Source organism: Echeneis naucrates, chromosome 5, assembly GCF_900963305.1.
Source record: "Echeneis naucrates chromosome 5, fEcheNa1.1, whole genome shotgun sequence".
In the NCBI taxonomy this organism is placed as follows: Eukaryota; Metazoa; Chordata; class Actinopteri; order Carangiformes; family Echeneidae; genus Echeneis; species Echeneis naucrates.
This window is the reverse complement of record NC_042515.1, coordinates 20,629,822-20,651,921: the sequence shown is the minus strand read 5'-3', so window position 1 is coordinate 20,651,921 and position 22,100 is coordinate 20,629,822. Positions and strand designations below refer to the sequence as shown.

Below are 22,100 nucleotides of genomic sequence, written 5' to 3'. Positions count from 1 at the left end.
CCTTGTTGCGTACGGATCCTAAATGACTCCATACTAACGAAGGGCTTCCATCCATTGACTCACCTATCCATCCACCCCTTCACACATCCACCCAGGCCACCCGCCAGCCTCTACCATGTGAGACGCTGGATAATTGGAAGTGGGAGCTCCCATTATGGGGTGCCAGTGGAATGTTCCAGTTCAAGTGCATTAATGAGAGCTCTGTTATTTTCCCCGACACAGTGGACGGACATGTCTGAGCACCTTTCTCAGTTGGTCTGGGGGGGGTTAACCAGGACTGCAAAACATGAAAGGATAAGCTGCAAACACATATCCTCACATATAGATTTTGTCATAGTTAATTCAACATTTGATAAAACCACTGGATACATCCACAGGGTACATTCTCAATTGCTTCAAGTATGAGCGGTGTAGCTTTTGTCGACTGTAGTAGTTAAATGTTTTGCTTTGGCAGCAGCTTTGAAGGGAATGTATGTAGCATAATGTGAGAGCCTTGAGTGACTCAACCACAGGATACAGAACTATTATTGTTGCCTTTTCCACCATCTGGTCAAATAAAGCTGCACACATTTCCTGCACAATCTTGCACACACATACGTGTCCCTCATGCACTTGAATTATATTAGTTTCAATAGTGTTGGTTTGGGGAATTTCTCACCGTATTTGGAAATCAGGACAAACTCGTGGAATCTGCAAGGAGGTTAGGAAGGTCCTTGCTCCTTCGTCATCAGTGGCGTAACATCCAGACTGTGTTGCTGTCTCCTGTTTTAGACGTCCATGTATCTACAGATGGCCCAGGCCAGAGGAAGGGCTAGCCGCGCGGCCGAACCCAGCGCGGTGCACGAGACACTTGGACTAAAGGTGCGATGTGGGCCCTGTCTGCACCGCAGCCCTGCATACTGCCTGGGCTCGTGGTCACCAGCAGCATGCTCCTTTTTTTTTTTTTCGTCTGTGTGTCTGAGCACATCTTGTCAACGCCATCCTTAACTTGACCATCATTTGTTTATCTCCGTAACATTTCGCATGCATTCTTTCGTATCCATGCACAATCTGTACAGTTTTGTGTCAGTGTGGAAATGCATATCATTTTCTCACATTTCACTCACATTTCCTTTGTGTGAGCCTCATTGTCTGAGAAACCTTTTTATATCTATCATTGTCCTTTTGTGCTTTGTCTTTTGTGCTAAATGCCATATTTTGCATGAGAGCGGGATTATCAAGTTAAAATGGCTTCTCAGTTCTGTTGTCTTTTGCAAGGCACACATTTAATTAAACAGGCTTCTGCTCCTGTTTGATGCATGGCATATTCATTTTTGTTTAGCATATATCTGAATGAACATGAATGATGATTGCTGAATCAGTCATCCTGCTTAACTGAGACAATGCAGGTTGTCCCACCCATCAGTCCCTCACCCCGCTGAGCCCTCCACCTTCTGTAGGAATGTGGTGCAGTCTCTCCCACAGAGGCGACAGGACTAGCCAGCATCTGACCCACTCCCACAGCAGGCTCTGTTAGCCCAGAGCAAACACTAGCCATCTGTAGCCAACTAGCTGTGCAGCGAAGGAAATAAAAGAGCCGCATACTTGAACATGTCTCCGCTGTTTGAACGCTCCAGTCATTTTGAAAGAGGGGACTTTTAAAAGGTGCAAGAGCTTTAAGTGAAGTGGGACACTTCAACGTTGGAACCTCGTTTCTCGTCAGACTTTTTTTTTTTTTTTTTTGTAACTTTCCTGAACGGTCATATTTTATTAGCAGTGTTGTAAAAACACGTGTAGGGCACAACTTCCCTCTGGTACCTGTAAATGTTTGTGACCTTCTTTTTACATGTCAACATCTGGCGCAGCTGGGAGTGAGCTGCCAGCACCTTCATATTTGCACATGTACTGATTTTAATCAAGTCAAAGTAGGGAATTGAGCAGGCCTGTGTGTATGGATCCAGTGAAATGAGTTTGGCACTATTCCATATGCTCTCCTTCCCGATTTAGCAGTGATCGGCAGTGACAGCAATGTCTCCATCTCTGTCCCTGTTGGGAGTGAAAAATGGCGATCAGACATGCTGTGGCCTGTGAGGTGGAGCTATAGGACATGTCATCGCATGCCACTGATTCATCCTCCCCTTCTCTCATACACAAATTCCTGCCTATCACCTATCAGTACTTGCGTGCAGGGATGCCACGAGCTGTGAGCATCAGTCATCCAGCCTCCATCCCGGGCTTGTTTTTACTGTGCTAGATTACAGGTGTCAGCCATAGGCACCAAGAAACTGAGAGATATTTGGCATGCAGCTTGTTATGCTGGGAGAAGCGACCCACGGCGCGTTGTTTTCCACAGTAGAGTGGCACTGAGATGGATTAGGAATTTCTCGCTTTTCCCGCATGTATTTTTCTGTATGAAGGCATGCTCATTATTCCAATACTTCATCCCCCATCAGGCCAGAAAGGTCCCACAGGAGCTAGAGGGAGCTCATTTAATGTACACAAGGGAATCACAATGACAAGATGAAGAGGGCTGAATTTATTGCTATCTCCATGTGATTTTTCCATTTCAGGAAGAAATCTTCCATCTGGAGCCCGGCAAAGTGGAATCTGGGAAGGGAAAGTGCTCCTACGACCCGAAGCTCAACAGCGTGTCAGCTTTGATCAGTGAGTATTGTCTGGATATGGTCAGTAGAGGACACTGTCCAGTTCAGCTCGTTTTAGGTCTTCACAGTCAACAGCAATCTGACCTCATATGTATTCTTCAGCTTTTATCTTCCCTTTTTTTATATGACCCTGTCTCTGCTCCCAAATTCTATTTTTTGTCAAGAAACGTTAAGCTAAGTGTCCTTTTTCATTCTGCACCCATTTCCCACAGTGAGCTGCTTAGTCTAATCAGCCTAATCATTAAATCCTAAGGAATTCTTCCTTGTTAGGGTGTATCAGAATAACATGTGCCTATTAATACATGAATCCTCTGCTGGGGAATTAATGGCTCCCAACCCAAATATTTGGAAAAAGCTTTTTAGTGATTATGTCACCATTTATATATCAGATTTCCTCCATTCCCATATCTGCCATGGTTCATACAGCCTTCTTTCCCATTAATTCTGTTCACATTTTAATGGGCAAACAAAAACAAACTTACATACCATCATAATTCATCAAGAAAAAAATGAATGAATGGAGAGTCTTCAATTAAGGGCAGTTATCATCCCATATTACAACCCAGTTTAACACGCAGCGCTCTTCATCATCATCGTCTGAATGAATGCCATGCCACTGTAGACATGGAGGAGAATCTAAGTATCTTCTCTAAATTCTATAATAGCTCAATATCTTACTAAGACATTAGTCCATTATTATTATTATTAAACAATATAGGGTTTTACTGTAGTTTCCAAAACATTTGTATTTGCCTCTATCACATTGTGTGGATAGTTATCGTGGAAAATCACTCATCTGAAATATTTCATTTCAAATGCGGTGATCAATCTAGATTTCGTTATCTACTAATTATGCCCTCAGTAAAATATGACACAACAAGGCTTAGTTTGGACAGTGCAACTTTTCATCTGCTGCTGTGCTCATGAAGCCAGCGTCCTCTGTCCCTTTGTCCAAGGTCACTCAGTCAGGTCCACAGCCCACAGTTGCCACCAGTGAAAGCCGATCTCTGTGGGGTGAGACAGTGGGTGTAAATCACTGGCAGCGCTTTCCCACATTAGCACAGTGCCAGCTGACCAGTATGGAACCGTTGCTGTCATCCAAGATGGATTTACCTCCCTCTTCCACCAGTTAGCATTGTACAAGGGAGACTGTTGTTAGTGTTGATAAGGATTAAGAACCCCGTACCACAGCAACAGATTCACCACTGGCCACTAAGTGGGCTCGGCTCTCCACCACATTAGACATCCCTCCATCCATGGAGATTTTAATGATATGTCATCAATCTCCATACAGCAGCGTGAGCACCATGACATTGAGTATAATGGTGGTAGGACAGTGTTCCTTGTTTCCTCCGCTCTGTCTCGTGCTGTCTCTGTACTCCATCCCAAGAGCGGTGACAGTCACACCTGCTCTCCAGTGGGGCCCTGACAGCAGCTGGAAGACCAACACCTTGACTTCCTGTGGCTTAACAAGGCTGCTGTGTACATTTGTCAGTCTGCACACATGGATGTACTCATATTTTGCTTGTTTATAGACTCGGTGTTTCTGTGATACATTTTTTCATGTAAACTCTCAAGGATCTTTCAAAGAAAGCCAAAAGCCTAAGTTAAGACTAGTAAGAAGAAAAATTGAGCTAATGTTTTAGTTTTTAAGAAGGCACCCAGAAAAGGAGCTGAAAAATCATCCAGTGGCTAAATAAGGTAAAAGAGAGGATGTCAGTTTCCTCAGGATGTCCCTTTAACAACTGCCTTCAATAACAGGAAAGACTAATATAGACTGTCTTTTCCTGGGAAATGTTCAATTATTGTTGAAAGGTTAATTCTCTATATTTGTGAAGTAGACAAATTTTGTCTGCAAATATAAATATAATATTCTTTTTCAGTTTTTTTGTCAGCTCAACTGAAATATATTGATTGAAAAAGAAGTCCAAAACTTAAATTAAAGAAGATTGTGCTACTGGACTTAAGGAAATTAATTGTAAAGGATTACACTGTGTGTTAATCTCTTCTAATATAAAACTACATTTCTGGCATATCTGTACGACGAGCTAACTGTTAATGTTACGTCCAAAGGTAAGGGACATGTTAGAAGCTGACCACATAAGGAAAATGATTAGTTCTGGACTGAGCTATTTGGCTTGTAATATCCTTTTTAAAAGAAAAGTTTGTATTTTGTGCCAAGGGTGGCACTGGAATAATGTCAGGCTGAGGGAATTTCACTGAAATAAGCAGTTTTCTCTCCTTCTCAGATGGTGAACTGTATGCTGGGGTCTATGTTGACTTCATGGGAACAGACTCGGCCATTTTCCGGACTTTGGGGACAAAGACTGCCATGCGAACAGATCAGTACAACTCCAGATGGCTGAATGGTAAATGTCCTTTTTTGCCTGTGAACGATACATATGGCTTTCATCCAGTTTATACATAGTTTGGTTTCATGCTTTTATACAGTTCATACAGAACTGCGAATGTATATCTCAAAGGGTTTATTAATGATTTCCTCTCCCCACACAGATCCCACTTTCATCCACGTACACCTCATCCCTGACAGTGCAGAGAGAAATGATGACAAGCTGTATTTCTTCTTCCGGGAGAAGTCCTCTGAGATGGGCCAGAGTCCTGTGACCCAGTCCCGCATAGGACGCATCTGCCTGGTGTGTACACAATGCGGAGTGTGTTTGTTTTAGGGTGTAAACATAATGAAAAGAAAACCTGCATGGATATGAAAAACAGGCTGGAGTCTCCTGAGGCGAGTCACCCACTGCGTCTGAATGTTTACGGGCGCAGGACAAGTATTTGGCCAACGCTGATGTGCTGGAATCCACATGTGTCTTTAACCTTCCTGTCTACAATGCATCCCTCTGTCTGTAAGACTGCCCTCTGAACTCCGGCCCGGTGATCTCCTGACCTCTACTCCCTGGTAGCACTAAAACACAGTGTACAGAGAAAGGAGAAACTCGCTGCCTCATTTTAATTCCTGTTAAACTAGGCATCCTCCACAAAAGCCCGAAATACAAAGTGAGCTGAGCCAAGAAAACAAATAACAACAAATGTCACACAAAGCCTGTGGGGCATCCTTCTGAGCCTACGGTGTGTTTGCTTGTGTGAACATTGCACTGGCTATATGAGTGAGAAAATGTGGCGTACGTGTGCTTCTCGCCTCAGCTGTTCACCATTGTATTTATTTGAGAGGGGTGGAGGCGGTCAGGCCCTGACCCCGGCACACAAACACTCATCCCTCTCTCAGCGGGCTCAGCCACGGCCTCCTGAGACCCAGTCCTGTCATTCTTACTTCGCCACACATCTGGATACTCTCACTGCCATTTACCGCAACTAAAACACACGTAATGTACGGGCTCTGGAACGCATCGAAATATTTCAAGCTCCCCTTAAAATGAAATATAAGAAAATATGTGATTTCTCATTAAGTGTGACATTCTTTGAAGATGTTAGTTATGGAAGCACATACTGGTCTCCTCTCTTTCTTATTGGGATGGATTCTGGCCTCACTCCAGCACAGATGGAAGTTTCTAAATAGGAGGAGACAGTGTTTATCATCTCATCCCCCCTTCTTCCTTTCAATTTACCAGTTTTGCAAATGAACATGTATAGTGTGTGTGTGTCTGCATGGGGGTGGATGGGTGGGTGGCTCCACCTGGGTTTGTTTTCAGTAGGAGGACAGAGGAGGATGTGAGCATGAGCAAATGATGGAGAAATTGTTCTGTCTATTCCACCCTGTCAAATGCAGAATGATGATGGAGGTCACTGCTGTCTGGTCAACAAGTGGAGCACCTTCCTGAAGGCCAGACTCATCTGTTCAGTGCCCGGCGCTGACGGCATGGAGACACACTTCGATGAACTGCGTGAGTACAAAACTCTGTTTGACGTGGCTCGTCTGGCTGTTTAGCTGAACGGGTGGTAGGAAGGTCATTTTGTGCAGACGTGGAAGTTCCTTGTCAATCAAAATGCTGCCTGTGTCCACTTTGTCCTTTCTAGTTATGCGGTGCTTCCTTCTTCTTTCTCATCTCCTTAATATATACTTATAGCTCAGGGCCCTGCTCCTACAGGTGACATGTGCATCATCTCAGCACAGCAAAATCTGCAATCCAGTACTGTGCCTACACCAGAGACTTTGACATTACCGTAACGCAGAGGTCAGGTGATGGGACGTCCTCCAACAGGACTCCGTGAGGGGGAAATTAAGATTGCAAAGCAACTGAACTGATGCACATGTCATGACTATTATTATTATTATACTAGTATTTATATTATTCAGCAAGTTGTTTCACTATGTTGTCCTTGTGAATAGTCGCGTCCTTTGCTTTGAACTAAGATACATTTTGGCAAATTTTGCCTTTGGTTGAATTTTTTCTTTCAAGCTTTTTTTCCTTCCCATTTTATCTGAGTTCTGTTGTATGGTTCTGCTCTAAAGATTTTATTGCAAGTTACGACTGTTAGGTAAATTAAAGACGTGATGCTAAGTACAGCTTGAAGTGGTGATAAGTTCTTAAAATATTTTGAGAAGGTTTTTAAAAAGTCTTAAAGGGTCTTATTTGGGGTACATGCAGGATTCCTGCATGTACCCCAAATAAGTAATACGCTTTATAACTTCATCAAATAATGATTTTAAAAACCCAGACAGTTTTAATTTTCAATCACTGAGGATCGAAATCTTAAATCTTAAATGCTCAAGCTGGAAAAGCCAGAACTCTAGAATCATTTCATATTTTTGCAGAATACTAATATGTGCAAACATGTTATTGATTATCAATCTAGTTGTCAGCATATTTTAAGATTCATCCACTAATCACACAAAATTAATAATTTTTCAAAACCTGCAGCGTGTGTTATTTTATACCCAGGTATTTACAAATGTGTTTAAAAGAAAATGTAAAAGTTTTTGTCAATCAGTGACATGGAGACAACAAACTTTTTCTAACCTGGAAATGCCATTTTATCCAAAAGGATTATTTTTTGTTTCAGTATTAGTAACACATGCTCAGTCAATAGCTTTTGTAACACAATCTTTTTAACGGTGCAGCTAATCATTTTGACAGGCAGTTTTAAATTACAAAGAAATGACAAGACTGGATTTATCTCAGACATATTTGTTTTCAGGTTCCTGTCATGTATGATCAATTCCAAAATATTAAGTAGGGCCCACTGCGGTGTCTGATGTTTCAACTACATCACCTGCCCAAGGTGTAATGCAAACACACACACACACACACACCAGCACTCTTCTTCTTTACCCATATGGCAGCCCGCTCCCATCATTCCGCCTAGTGTTACAGCTCACTGTAATGCGAATGACACACACATTCCCACTGCTGTAGTTGTCATTTTCTTTCAAGATGTCTTAAACAAAAGTGTCTCTTTTGTGTCTCTGTGTGTTGAGGGAGGGAGGGGTGGCCTGATGGCAGGGAGATCAGATCACCAAGCAGGAATGTCTGTGAATGTGTGAGACTGTGAGCCTCTCAGGAGGAAACTCTTTCTGTCTCACTGGTTTAAAATAGTCACAGAGTGATAAGGGACTGATGCGTGAGGCTACTGTTACTCTTGAACTAATCTCAAGAATGAAAAGTGCCATGTCTGTTGAGTCTGATGGTAGCTGGTTGTGTGTTTTTTTGTTTTGTTTTGTTTTTTTTTCTCTGTCTCTTTATCTCACTGACACGCTCCTTGTTTTTAACTCAACCTGCCCTGCTGCCTAAAAGCTGTGTTGTTTTGTTCAGCAACTATAAAAGTGACACATGCTCCAAACCTCTGTGGCCTTTTCGTGTGTGTTGCCACTCCACCTAAATGGCGTCAAAGCAGTTCTGAGTGGGAATGGGCTGACTTTGCCTCTACAAATGAGAGTCCTGTCTTTACTGGTCAGGTCAGTGTTGACACAGTATGGAGTGCCGCTTTAAGAGGGTTAGAGAGTTGTCGTGTTTTGGAGCTGAAGCTACTACACATAAAAATAGGTCATTAAATGATTAGTTTGACATTTTGGGAAGCACACTTATTCACTTTTTTCTTGCCAGCCAAGCTAGATGAGAAGATTGATAACACTGTCATAGCTGAACATGGTGCTCCAGTCAGCATTCAGTACGCTTTCAGCAACAAGACTGGAATCTCTGAAAACAAGCAAGTCTGGTTCTGTCAAAAAGGTAACGAAATCTCTAAAACTTCGTCAGTTGGTGTCCGTACAAAACACAAAACTTAAAAACAAAGTTGTCCCGGAAACCAGGACAGAAGGCTACTGGACTTAACAACAAATATTAGCACTTATACCTTCTAGTAGATTGTCCTTTTTTATATTTACACATACATATATATATTTACATTGAAATGTCCAGACCCGCTGTGTTCCTGGCTTGGTAGTCTAATGTAGACAGGCATTGTGGGAAAGCACCCCAGAGACTGAGGGAGTTTTTACAGTTGGAATATGTACAAGTTATTGGCTTGGTATGACTCAGTTGTACCTAAATGGCCCATTTTGATTGAAAGCGGTGTAAAAAATGTTTAGTCAATAGTAATCACAACAACCAAAGGCACAACAGTACTTTAGATGAGGCCTGCTACAGAACAAGGACATAAAAGCAGAGAGCAAGAGAGGAAAGCGTCAAGTCAAGGAGAATGGGAGCTACATGAAGAGAACGAGACAAAACCCAAAGGCTGATCACACAGAAATCTAAATTTCATTTAGGGAAAAGGGATGTGGGATTCCATTGCCTTAAATGTGTTGGAGAGGTTATGGAATCTGGATCGTTTCCCTGCTGTTATTCACATGCAAGATCGGCCCAGAGGGGAGATTGTAACTGCCCTGTCAGCATAGCTTTTATTGCAAATCACCTAGCCCCCCCCACCCTCCTGATTTCTTGAAGCCATGAGCTGTTTTTAGCAACCGCACATATTAGCTCTCTGTTTGCCTCAGCGGTGTCCTGTCTGCATATGGGTGCGCTCGCGTGTTCTTGCATGCAAATCGCTCATTTCTGCAGTGCAACAGCTGTGTGTCATGTCAAGGATCATCTGTTGTGTGACACCCGTGACAGACCGTTGTGCGGGGTCCATGCTATCCCCTGACCATTCCCTTGCTCCAGCTGTGACAGCCGTGCAAGATGTCACAATGTTGTTTGTGTGACTTTGGGGATTCTGGCGGCTAAGTTGGAGGAGCACAACGCAGCTACTGGGCTGTAGGGTTTCTCCTGTCCCTAGGAGCGAGCTTGTGGTTAGAGACAGTCCTAAGAGCAAAGGTGGGCTGATTTGTTCTCAATAAGACAAAAGCCAGCAGTTCAAATTCAAAGCTAATACTCATGCCTCTTTACTCCTCAACCATCTACCCACACAACTAGATTCAACCACCATTATCCTCTGAAGACTGTTGTCCTATTGTAGACAATGAATGTGCCTACTGGGACTAGTATTTAGGTCATGTACCGAAGGGGAGAAGGACTTATCACCAATCACGTGTTTAGCTGCTCTTATTTGTGGCTTTGCATGTTTCCCGAAGTATCAACAAAAGGGTGATACAAATCAGTCAGTGTCCAATGTCAGAGCTTTGTAGGACAGAGGACCTGATTTATAGACTTCCAGATTTGGCGAAAAGAGTTGATGAAGCAGTTTTCCCTTGGGAGAGAAGCAATATTTCCTTTCCCTCAAAGTGGAAGACATAAACTGTGGATGCAGGAAGGAGAGAATCCAGCAAATGCTCATACTGTCTGTCCCTGGAGGTTCAACAATCCCACTCGTCGGTCTAGACTGTAGCGGACCAGATTGCTTGAATTTGTTGCTCTATACCATGGCCCTGTGTCATATGTTGGAATCAAATTGCTTCATTTAGGGTGGTTAGGTGAAAGAGCCTCTCGTGGTTTCAATTCAACCTACACATCCTTCCTGAGGCAATGATTCAGGGTCCGGTGTTCAGCAGGGTCGATTGCTGCGGGTTTACACCTACTGTTTCCGTGAGCAGGATATAGGGATGGCAGGAGGGCTGTCTGGAAGAAGGAAGTTTTTACCTCATATTATTTCTGTTAGAATGCTGGCTAATGTTTCATTTCCTGTTATTATTAGCTTTTAAGCCACACTAGAAGTAAGACCCTCGAGATAGCAAGGCAATACTGGCCTGTCAGTCAGTGAAGTGGCTTTTAGTGATGTATCCACTCAATGACATTTGGCACTCACTCAGTAAGAATTGTAATAAAGTTGAACTTTTACTTTTTTTTGTCCATATTTTCCTTTTTTTTGTTTTTTTTTTTCCTTTTTTTTTTTTTTTTTACTTTTTTTTTATTGTAAACAGCAGCAACAGTTAAACATCCTCACAACAGCACTGTTAGCACAGCAGGTTTTGTTGTTACTATCCTCAACCTGGCTTTCTTTGCATCTCTTTCTCAGATTTTACTTTTTCTTGTTGTTGTTGTTTTTTTATGCTGAAACAAGACAGTCATCATATTCCTTTTACCATTTAAGCAGTAGCAAATTAGCGGTGTCATTATGAGCGGGTTAGCATTCTGACACAATAGTTACCCACGCTCCTACAGACATTTAATAAGCATTCTCACATGAACACTGACCTTTTTTTCTTCAGGTGCAATTATGGATTTCAGGAACTGCTCATTATCCATATCCAGTAGTGGATACCATGTGATTTGAACAAAGATGAAGGTTGAGCCTCTTTGTTAGGGCACCATTCCTTCCAGGGATATATGGCCTAAAGGTCTTTTTGGTTAAGAACGGCTGGATTGACTGAAAGCTGTGTAAATATTAGTGCAGAAGAGCAGTTCTGCTGTTGAGCGCAATGTTGCCTTTTCTTGCACATCAAACTGATGTGGTTTTTTTCTTTTCTCTTACAGGGGATGTCTATATCCAACCAACACAGGACACAAAAAATCCCGTGATATATGGAGTCTTCTCCGTCTCTGGGTTAGTGCACTATAGCAGATACAGTATAAATACGACACTAATAATAGGCATTTTCCCTGACATTTCTTTTCTTCCACCTCATAGTTCTGTCTTCAAAGGCTCAGCAGTTTGTGTCTACTCCATGGCCGACATCCGCATGGTCTTCAATGGACCCTTTGCCCACAAAGAGGGTCCCAATTACCAGTGGGTGGCCTACACTGGGAAGATCCCTTACCCTCGCCCTGGCACAGTGAGCCTCACCTCACACTGACCCTATGCATTCAATTCCCACAGTAATAACAGTAATTTTTGGCATAACTGTATTTTTCTCCTATTTGGGCTTCAAATAGAAACCATATGAACAAGATATAGAAACCAGCATTACCAAACTAACAATATTGTTGCAAGACAAGCCCTCAAAAAACGATTTTTTCCCCCCATATGATTATGGCCATTTATATAATGGATTTAAAATGCTGTTCCCCCCTCAGTGCCCTGGAGGTACATTCACCCCCAACATGAAGTCCACCAAGGACTACCCAGATGAGGTGATTAACTTTATGAGGAATCACCCGGCCATGTACAATGCTGTGTACCCTGTACACAAGCGCCCCCTGGTGGTGCGGACCAACGTGGACTATGAGTTCACAACCATCACGGTGGACCAAGTGACAGCAGCAGATGGCAACTATGAAGTGCTGTTCTTAGGAACTGGTAAGTTTTTTCTAAACGTTACATTTCATAGCAGTCTGGTCTCTTTTTGTCTGCCTATACAAATATTATAGCTGCTTTTGAGCTATATTTAAGTGACTACAATCTGCATGAAGTGAGCCATATGAGGCTTTCCCATGGTGAATGGCATTGTCAGCTGGAAACTGAATACTAGAGACACAAAAAATCGCCCCACGGAAATAAATCATATCTAAGTGGAAGGCCTTTCTCCTTTGCGATCATTCAAAGGCATTCCTGCCTTTGTGCTCAAGTGGAAATGTCAAGTGGAAAATCAAAGGGTTCATACCTTGCAGTGTCCACACGAAGTAAACTACCGGAGTTTTGTACATGGAGGCCAGGGGTGTATCAACAGCAGGAGGGACAGAAAAGGAACATTTGTTTTTTACATGCCGTGAACCTTTGATAGGACCTCAGGATGACAGTAGCAGCCACAGCACAGTTCGCAGCCCTCACAAGTTGCATAATATGCCTCTGAGCTCACTATGTTCATCTGTGCATTACGGGGAGGACACTAATGTGTTTGTGTATGATGGCAGCCACTGTGGAGGAATGTGTCCTTTGAGGTGCCATTCAGCCATTCAGCTTTCCGCTGGGGCTCAATGCTGGAGTCATTATCAATCTCAGGTGGCCTGCTCACAGGAATGCTGAACTCTTTATAGAAATCAAACATGCCGGAGAAGGCAAGGGAATGTTATAGAGCATCCACATGAATAAATCAGGGTAAGAATAAAGCTGAGGGTGACAGATGAGGTTTGTCATGGTAGCGACACTGAGTAAACAAAGTGGAACAGAGCCTCACGTCATTGAGGAAAGGTTAAAATGGAGAAAACCACATGACAGTGAAGAGTACAGTGGAGCCTGTTGATATGAGGATTATCCCTTGTTGGAGGTTGCTGAGAGAATAAAATGGGAATTCAAGGGGCTGTTGACAGGCAGAGGGGCGAGAGGTTGCAGGTGTGTAGCTGACAGGTGTGTGTTGTGGTCCGCAGACAAAGGGACAGTTCAGAAAGTCATTGTGCTGCCCAGAGACGATCTGCAGACTGAGGAGCTGGTCCTCGAGGAGGTCGAGGTTTTCAAGGTAAGGCCCTTTTTTGCTTTTTTGCCATGAAATTCCTTGCTCTTCTGTCAGACTTTATTCTACGACTGCACTTGCACCCCCCCCCCCCCCCCCCCCCCCCCCCCCCGCCCCCATACACAATCTTTGTCCTTATCGTCTGCTATGGAGGTAACACACTATGTTCACTATAAGTTATTTTCTCCATCAAGGTTCCTACTCCAATCACCACAATGAAGATCTCATCCAAAAGGGTAAGCAGTTGGTTTTCTTAGCCTTTGCTGAAAGGAAGCCATCTTCAACAGAAGGGAAATAAATTACAAAATTGGGAAAGGTCACAGGCTCCATGTATACAGCTGTGCTATCTTATTGCTTCATAATTCTAATAATACATAAATGACTTAAGAGGGACAATGAGGAGGGAAATATGGAAAAGACATTAAAATTCAGCGTCTTTTTGAAGTTAATAAAAATTGTTGGCCTTTCCTACTTAAATGACATCAGTCCTCAGACAGGGTTAGTATTACACACAGTCTGCCAGACTGATGAATTTAAACAGCTGATCATAAAATCGATGGCAGCTTGATAGAGATGAGCTCAGTATCCTTCCAGATGACGTTTTACATTTAACTCATCACCTCCATTTCAATATGAAATACTTTCAAGACACCTAATCGTGAAATTTATCTACTCACTGAATTCATAGGACTCGGATATACTCGGATATATAAAACCAGAATCCTGATTTCACGTGATCTGAAAGTTTGAACTCTAGGTTGTGCAATTTCAAGCAAATTTGTTTCCAGTTAAGATTATAAACATAGAATATTTCAATTCCAGCTCTTGGTGTCAAAGCCGATTTGAAAACCAGTATAGTTTTTGAAAGCACTTGAACTTGACATTGACTGATCTAAACCTGCCACTATTTGCTTTCATACATTTGGCTTTTTAGTATCACAGTGAGGTCCAGTGTTGTGTTTAACACCATATCCACTATCTTTCCCTCAACAGCAACAGCTGTATGTGTCCTCTGCAGTAGGGCTGACACAGCTGGCTCTCCACCGTTGTGATGTGTATGGCGAGGCCTGTGCTGACTGCTGCCTGGCCAGGGATCCTTACTGCGCCTGGGATGGAAAGTCCTGCTCCCGTTACTCTGCCTCACAGAAGAGGTGAGCACCATCAGCAGCAATCGTACACTAACTGCATAACTAACTAACTGACTCGACTGACATGTTGAATGATAGATTAGACTGCGTAAATGGCTGAATGGCTCTTTGAAATGGCACTCTAATCTGTTTCGCTAGCACTTTCATAATGTTTGTGTGAACTGTGGTTAACAACACACTAATGATTATATACAAGTGGTGTTGTGCAAACATTAAATGATGTGAGTTATTATGCAGCGACTTAATAACTTACTAGGGTGGTGGTTTGTGGTTATCTCCATTGGAATTTTATCTTTCAGTGGCTTCATGTATTGTTGAATGGCTTTGAATGGCTTGCGGTTGCTTTATTATGTTTTCTCTCCTTATTCGGCAATACTGGTCTGACCCCTTTAGACGTAGCCGGAGGCAGGACGTCAAGTATGGGAACCCCATCCGCCAGTGCCGAGGCTTCAACTCCAATGGTAAGACACGTGATCCTCAACCCAAGTTTTCTTTCCCAGCTTTTGTCTTCTGTTTATTCATTAATGAACTCCAAAAGGTGGGAAACAATGACAAGGCTCTGTGTGGCTGTGCCAAGCAGTTCAAGGTTTTCAATGTTAGTTGTAATGACTGTATGATTGGCAACTTTATTATTACCTGCAAAAACTGTGTTACTAGAAAGACTTTGATTTTTACCACAACTGAGGTTTTGGCCCCGAGGAGCTCATGGTAATGAGTGTTTTGGTTGCCATGGAAATCCCTGTCTCTTTCTGCCCCGCAGCCAATAGGAACACTGTGGAGATGGTGCAGTACGGGGTGGAGGGAAGCAGCACCTTCCTGGAGTGTCAGGCCCGCTCTCCCCATGCTGTAGTCAAATGGCATCTGCAGAGAGACAACAGCGACCGCAGGAAAGAGGTGAGCTGCTGCAAAGTGTGCAAGGTTCTGGTCATTTGTAATTTGTGTAATATCTATTGAACTAACTTGAACTTTCCTGACACAGTTGGGTATTTCCACAGATCAACATGAATAATTTCTTTTGGACATATCCAACGCAATATGTCATTTCACTGTATTACTTTGTTGTCAAGGAGAGTTGGCCATGTGGAGTAAAGGCAGTTTGACGTATGGGAAAAATTAGTCTATTGTGATTATTTTCAGATTATGTGTGAACATGATGAAGTTGCTCATGCGCTGATTGAGTGATTCCTGATTTCTCACAGAGACCTCCACTGTCCTCAGGCCCAAGGGAAGGACACATAAGGGGGGGCTGTGAAAAAGCCCTCTACTATGATATTAAAACCCTGAGGCACCAGTTAAAGTTTTATAATACAGCTATGTAGCGTTGCTGCCTGTCTTTTATTGACTATTCTGTTGGATGGTCTCTATTCCCACTTCGCTGCTGCCCCGCGCAGTGAATCCAGAGCAAAAACTCTGTCATCACCTATTCAGATTCCTGAGCGGAGCTGTAAAGACAGGGATGAAATAATGTAGTTACACCACCACTCACTGTTTGATTACATTTGAATAGATCTTTTTCAATAAACCGATGTGTGTGTGTGTGTGTGTGTGATGTGCACAGATGTTCATACATTTTTCAAACACTGCCTGACGCCCTAGGTCATGGCAAACTGAGGAGATTGAGTTAAGCATTGTCTTTTCAGCCTGCTCAATTTATTTATTTATTTTTTCTGGAATGCATTTTCTCAACTAACTTTTGATTTCATATGGACTGCTTACAGCACAACATACACTCACATGGCCTGTGATTTATTGTGGTCTGCTTTTTCTCAAAGCAGAGAAGCCTAACCCCCCCCACCACCACCACGATAACCCTGCTAAGACTACTTTCTTTTATTGTTCCTTTTAATTTTTTGTACATGTGAGTGTGGAAAATCAGCATGATTTCTAACAACAACCCGGATGTATGCTACATTACATTAATAAGTGATATGATTTTGATGAGCTGGTTGTCTCTCTGCTTCTGCAGATGCGTTCTGACGGTCGGGTTTTGAAGACAGAACAAGGTCTACTTCTGCGGTCTCTGCAGCCTTCTGACTCTGGCATGTATCAGTGTACCGCCACAGAGAAGAACTTCAAACACACACTGGTGAAACTGCAGTTAGTGGTGCTCTCGAGCCGGGCCGTTAACAGCGTGCTGGTGGAGGGCGCGGGCGGGCTTGTGCCGTCCGCTCTCCACTCCAGCAGCACCCAGTGGACCCCCAGCGCAGGCCAGTACAAGGACCTGCTGACCATCCTGAGCCAGCCAGAGATGACCCTGATCAATCAGTACTGCCAGGACTACTGGCAGTTTGGAGACCCGCTGTTGGGAGCCCTCAAGGCCAAAGACCTGAAGGAGCTCAAGGAGCAGAAGAAGCCTCGCAACCGCCGGCATCATGGCGAGGGGGAGGAGGAGGAAGAGCAGGATGAGGTAGAGACATGAGGAGCCCAGCTTTGTGTCTGAAACACCCTCAGCCACCTTCCCCAAACCACCCTGTGAAAACTGGGAGAGACTTATCAAGAGTAGCTACGTGAAAAAAAAAAAAAGAAAAAAAATCCACACGCTGGAAAAAAAGCAAACTGAGAAAAAAAATGCTTACAAACAAAAGCCCACATACATCCTCTCAAACAGTAAGATATATGATACACAGTATTTATTGTAGGTTGTATATAGCATTATTCTGTGGATTTCTTTGTACTTATAGGAAAAAAACATGCTCTTTGTGTATAGGAACCTTTGGGGCAAATATTATTATTATTGATGTTGTTAATTTTATTGTTGCTGTTACTGTCATTACAAGTCTCATTTGTCAGCATCATATGACCTTTCGCGACTGTTTGGAATGTGTTATCAGGCATGTAAGCTGTTAGGAATGAGCTGAGAGAAGCTCTCTGTGACGGGGAAATGTTGTTGATAAAGGGGTGATGGGATCTCTTCTGTTTCTTGCTTGCTTTGACTCAATGCCAGGACTCTTTAATTTCTGGACACTTCACGAACAGTGATGCAGCCTCCTTCAGGCTGCATGCAGACAAAGACTTAATTGTGTAAGGGGACCATTGACACATGGTCCCAGTTATGATGGGGAAACACTTCTTTCTCCATGGGAACGTGTGTTGCAGTTGGACCTTTTAATAGAAAACGGATCCTTGCCCTTTGATTTTTCCCCTCTGTTCCCTTCTTCGTTGGAAGCTTTATTTGAAATTGATACAGTGTTTTTGTTCATGTGTCAAACCGGATGATAATTCTGATTAGGGAGATTTGCATTAGCTAAACAAAACAATGGCAACATTTTCATTTGTGTTCTGCTCTGAGTAGCATGTAACTCAATTAACTAATTTAAAACTTAAGGATTACATATGAATGAAAGATGCAAGCATCTGATCAGTTGTGTTTTTGTTTTTTGTTTTTATGAAGTCCGTTAGCATTACATTGGTTGGATTCTTCTCCGACGGAAACATCCTTTGAACTGAACAAGAGGTGCAATAAAAGGGTTCAAGGTTTTGCACAAAGGGCATTATTCTTTTATTTTCAAGGGACTTTGGCTGGGGCCAAAATGCAACAAGCGTATTCGGGCAACATAAAGTGCACATTTGTGTAAAAACAAGCCCAGTTTAAGATGAAAGAGATGCACAGATCAGGCAGCAATTGTTAGCTCTGAGCATCTTTTGCTCTTTCTTTCTTTGACATTCATATGTACAAAAAAAATATTGCCCATATACACAACAGAGCATTGTAACAATGTTGTGACACTAACCAAAATATTGGGAAGCTGGCTTTCATTGTGTGCATGAACCTGTATTTGTACTGTAACTGATAAGATACTGTGTGGTCGTTTGTTTTGTTTTGTTTTTTTTTTTGTTTGTTTGTTTGTTTGTTTGTTTTTCTGTTCTTCATCTCTACGGGTGTACAGTATGGTCTGAAGGACATTCTCAGAAAGGCAACATGGGGAAAACTAATGCTTTAAAGATTCCCTCATTTCAAATACCCTCCTGTGTGAAGCACGATGCATGTTTTCATTGGCATACAGCTAATTCAGGCAGAGTATAAAGTGAAATTATCTAAAATATGTGTGATATAACTGTGTCAGCTATAAGTGGCATGTTCATTACATAGAAAAAGGTCATTTGACGAGTGAGGTGATATAAATAATTCTGCAAAGGTTCCATTATTCTGTCAAAATATTAGAACAGTAGTTACCCAAAGAAGTAAAATTCTGAGTTCTATATAAACCAATATGTAACTTTTGTCACTCTAAGTGGCCTTTACCACAGATGGATGAGCTTTTACTGAGAAGCCATATGACAGTCGGAGTCAGCACCACTGGGAAGATGCATCCATAATTCATACAGGGGTATCTCCTTTCCAAGTTGGGATTCGTCTGCATTCCCAGATTCAATCACAGCTCCCAATTGTCTCCTGCAAAGGATACCAGGAGTTTTACAGAAAAAAAGGAAAAAAAAATAAATAAATAGAATAAATAAAGCAAAGAGAGGTTGTACAATTTGTTGGTATTTTTAAAAGTGTGTATTTAGTTTTGAGTGTTTTGTATTTTTGCATCATCAGACTTTATGAAAAAAGAAAAAAAAAACATTAAATGCACAGAGGTGATGTTATTGTAATGACTTGTGTAAATTGCTTTATCTTCTCTTTCCATTGTTGTTGCTGACTAATAAATTAAAGCTCTATATTTTATAAGAATGGAATGCTCCCCCTTCATTGTGATTGGCTTGATGTTTTCCATGTTCTGCTCAGAACCCTCTGGATCCTTGGAATAAAGTTGTTACCTGTTAAAGAGATATGTATGCACATTTGTGTAAAACATACACATTACATTTTTGTTTGTAATGAATGGCTCGGGATGCAAAACATTTCCAATCTATGGACAGAGCAGGAAATAAGTCTTTTGCCTTTACCGATAATACATATGGATAAAGGTAGAACCTCATCCACAACAGTTAAAGCCAAATAGATCAAAACTTAAAGTTTCTTTAATTTTTCTGTAAATAATCGGTACAAACCCAAGGAAGACTTAGTGTTAACTAATATCCATTCATAATATTCAACAAAATTACAAATATTAACGGATCATCTCATATTTTCAACTGGCCTCAGATGAACCTACTGACAGCAGTAAACACACGTAAAGAATTTAATAATGAAGTGATGGATGAACTACGTTTAGCTGGGGGCTGCACCCAATGGGAGGAGCCAACAAGGGGTTCTCACAAACATAAGCGTGCCCCCTCCTCTAGTCTTTCTGTAAAATCTGCTTAGCCAAATTTCAAACACGATTTATTTTCATATCCCAGGTCTACATAATGCTAATGAGACAACGGTAACAAAGACATTACAATTATCCAAAAGAAATACAACGAGCTGACACTGATAAAAGAGCAGGTAATGCCTGTTGGAGAAGCTAACATTTATTTTACACTGGGCCAATAAAAACATTAAAACTGCACTCTCCTCTCAGTTTTCCCTTCAAATTCCCACGGAGCTGTCTTGTAGCTGTTCTGGCAAATAAATGCCACCATATGAAACGAATTACCCTTTAAGCGTTAAGCTAGCTATCATTTTATGTCTTGGAGGTCTTACGGCTTGAATACTGAACTTTCTCTGTTGCTTTGTCACAAGTTGGATTTGATTTCACCTAGAGTATTTCTTATACCATAGGTACAAAATTTTTACATTTGATTCTGATAGAGAAAGAAAAAGCTCTTGTTCGAATGTGTTTAGTCAAGCCCCCCACCGATCCCTCCACCCACTCTAGGGGATGGATCTTTCCATAGAAGGGTCAACTTACTTGTAACTTCATGGCTGCCAGAAATGTTTAATGTTGACGCTGACTCTGTATTTCTCCACTAATGTCATTTTTATGGCACATTATGGATCACCAATGTTGGTGTTCACCCGTGAAATATTTCCTGACACTCTGTCATCCCAAGATCGCAGAGTCATTGGTTTTGTTTCCCACAATGACTTGGATGCTATTTGTGATTGGAGTTCATAAAGGCGACTCAGGGCTTAGAGCACCTGAGGGAAACAGGTTATTGTCAGGTCAGAGTAGCATCAGTCAGATTGTTGTACTTCATAAAAGCCTCGATGGCAGTTCAGCACACGAGTGATTCACATTCTCTCATACAATAATCCAGGTCAGGAGTGAAGTGCCAGAGAAGAGTGGAAGAGGAGAAAATGAGCAGTTGGGAAAGAGAAAAAGAGTATGTAAGTATGTAAAGTATGTAAAGTACACAGATATCTGGATAAACTGAGGCAATGCAAAACATGTTTACAGTGTTTGAGTGAAAGTAATATATTTGATGGAAGTATGCGTTTGCTTTCATTCAATCTGCAAAAAAATAAGAATTGTATTATTATGTTACAAATAGATTAACAGCCTATTGGTGAACATTAAGTCATATAAGACAAATGAGGTTAACGGAAAGATAATTCAGTACATGCTGTGTTACCTTTCAGCTTTAAAACAGCATCAGTTCTTCTGGGTACGCTTCACACAGTCTGTCAAAGAACTTGACAGGCAGGCTGTTCCAAGAAGCCTGGAGACCTTTCCACAGTTCTTTTATGGTTTCAGTCTGTCTCTTCACACCGGTCCAAGTCTAAATCTGAAATAGCAACTAATTGTCTTTAGGGCCATTTAAAATCAAATTCAATCCAGTCATGTTAATATATTTATCCTAAAACATGCCACATGACACCTTTAAATATTTCCCCTGTGTAAAATGTACTAACAAACTACATGAATAATTAACATTGATAACACTCTCTGTGAACTCTCAAACAAGGTCGGTTGTTTCATAATTCATGCAACCATGAAACATAATGAGCAAACCAACAGGTCTGCTTTTACTTGCAAATATGTATTCTATTGCAAGTATTTGACCGTGATTTCAGAGATAAGCACACAAGATGCTCTAGCTTAGGGATCTGAGTTCACACTATGTGTGCTGTATGTCACAAAGGCCCTTTTACAGACACTTGTCATCTCATCAGCTGAGTTCAGCTTCGATAACACAATTTTTCCAGTGTGGAGATGAGAGCATGTCTGGAGACACCTTTTCAACACAGCATGGGATTGCTTCAGGACACAGCAGACAATAGGTCAAACAGTTTGGAAAGCCATCAGAGGGAACTACTGCCTTCGGATGACATCTGTTGTCCCCTTCTTCTTTTCTCCCTACAGACAGAGGTCTGTTCCCTCCGCTTATCTGATCTTTGCCAGGGAGCCGCAGAGCAGACGTAGGGGGGTCACGGTGGGGGTTAAACAGTTGTGAGCAATATTAAGGGTCAACCTCCCTCACAGTAGTTGTTAAAATCATATCTGCATCATTACCACAGCACTTCAAATCCAGCCACCTCTGTGTGTGATTCAGAGACTGACTGAATGTCAAGAAGCTGATCCACATTTTGAAAAGGCAAAAGTGCAACCAACAAAGGCTGACCCATCTGAATCGCTGCATAATGGGAATGTTTGACTGTGGGAAGTTATCTCCACAGTGGCATGCCACATGATATAATGCCAGGCGGCGGTATCACTTACATCGTTCCATTGACTTTTCAAATGTGGAATCCAGCTCAGCTTTATCTCTGAGTCCGATCTGGTGCTCAGAGGTTCAGATGCAGGGGTGGCATTC

The 22,100-nt window shown here is 42.1% G+C and overlaps 1 protein-coding gene across 5 annotated transcripts in view; it reads left to right on the top strand.

Moving 5' to 3' along the window:
* Positions 1-17,053, top strand: part of LOC115043227 (semaphorin-3F-like) — a 52,276-nt gene extending 35,223 nt beyond the window's left edge. For 2 of the 5 annotated variants that reach the window (XM_029501500.1, XM_029501498.1), the window contains exons 6-19: positions 772-861; positions 2,550-2,643; positions 4,892-5,011; positions 5,157-5,296; positions 6,391-6,505; positions 11,474-11,543; positions 11,628-11,772; positions 12,014-12,236; positions 13,244-13,332; positions 13,521-13,562; positions 14,320-14,477; positions 14,853-14,935; positions 15,235-15,368; positions 16,441-17,053. In XM_029501500.1, the coding sequence (XP_029357360.1) occupies positions 772-861; positions 2,550-2,643; positions 4,892-5,011; positions 5,157-5,296; positions 6,391-6,505; positions 11,474-11,543; positions 11,628-11,772; positions 12,014-12,236; positions 13,244-13,332; positions 13,521-13,562; positions 14,320-14,477; positions 14,853-14,935; positions 15,235-15,368; positions 16,441-16,893 (1,956 nt within the window). In that variant the 3' untranslated portion in view covers positions 16,894-17,053. The remainder of the gene's footprint in view (positions 1-771; positions 862-2,549; positions 2,644-4,891; positions 5,012-5,156; positions 5,297-6,390; positions 6,506-11,473; positions 11,544-11,627; positions 11,773-12,013; positions 12,237-13,243; positions 13,333-13,520; positions 13,563-14,319; positions 14,478-14,852; positions 14,936-15,234; positions 15,369-16,440) is intronic. The other 3 variants (XM_029501501.1, XM_029501503.1, XM_029501502.1) reach the window with 3 other exon arrangements.
* Positions 17,054-22,100: the final 5,047 nt, after the last annotated feature.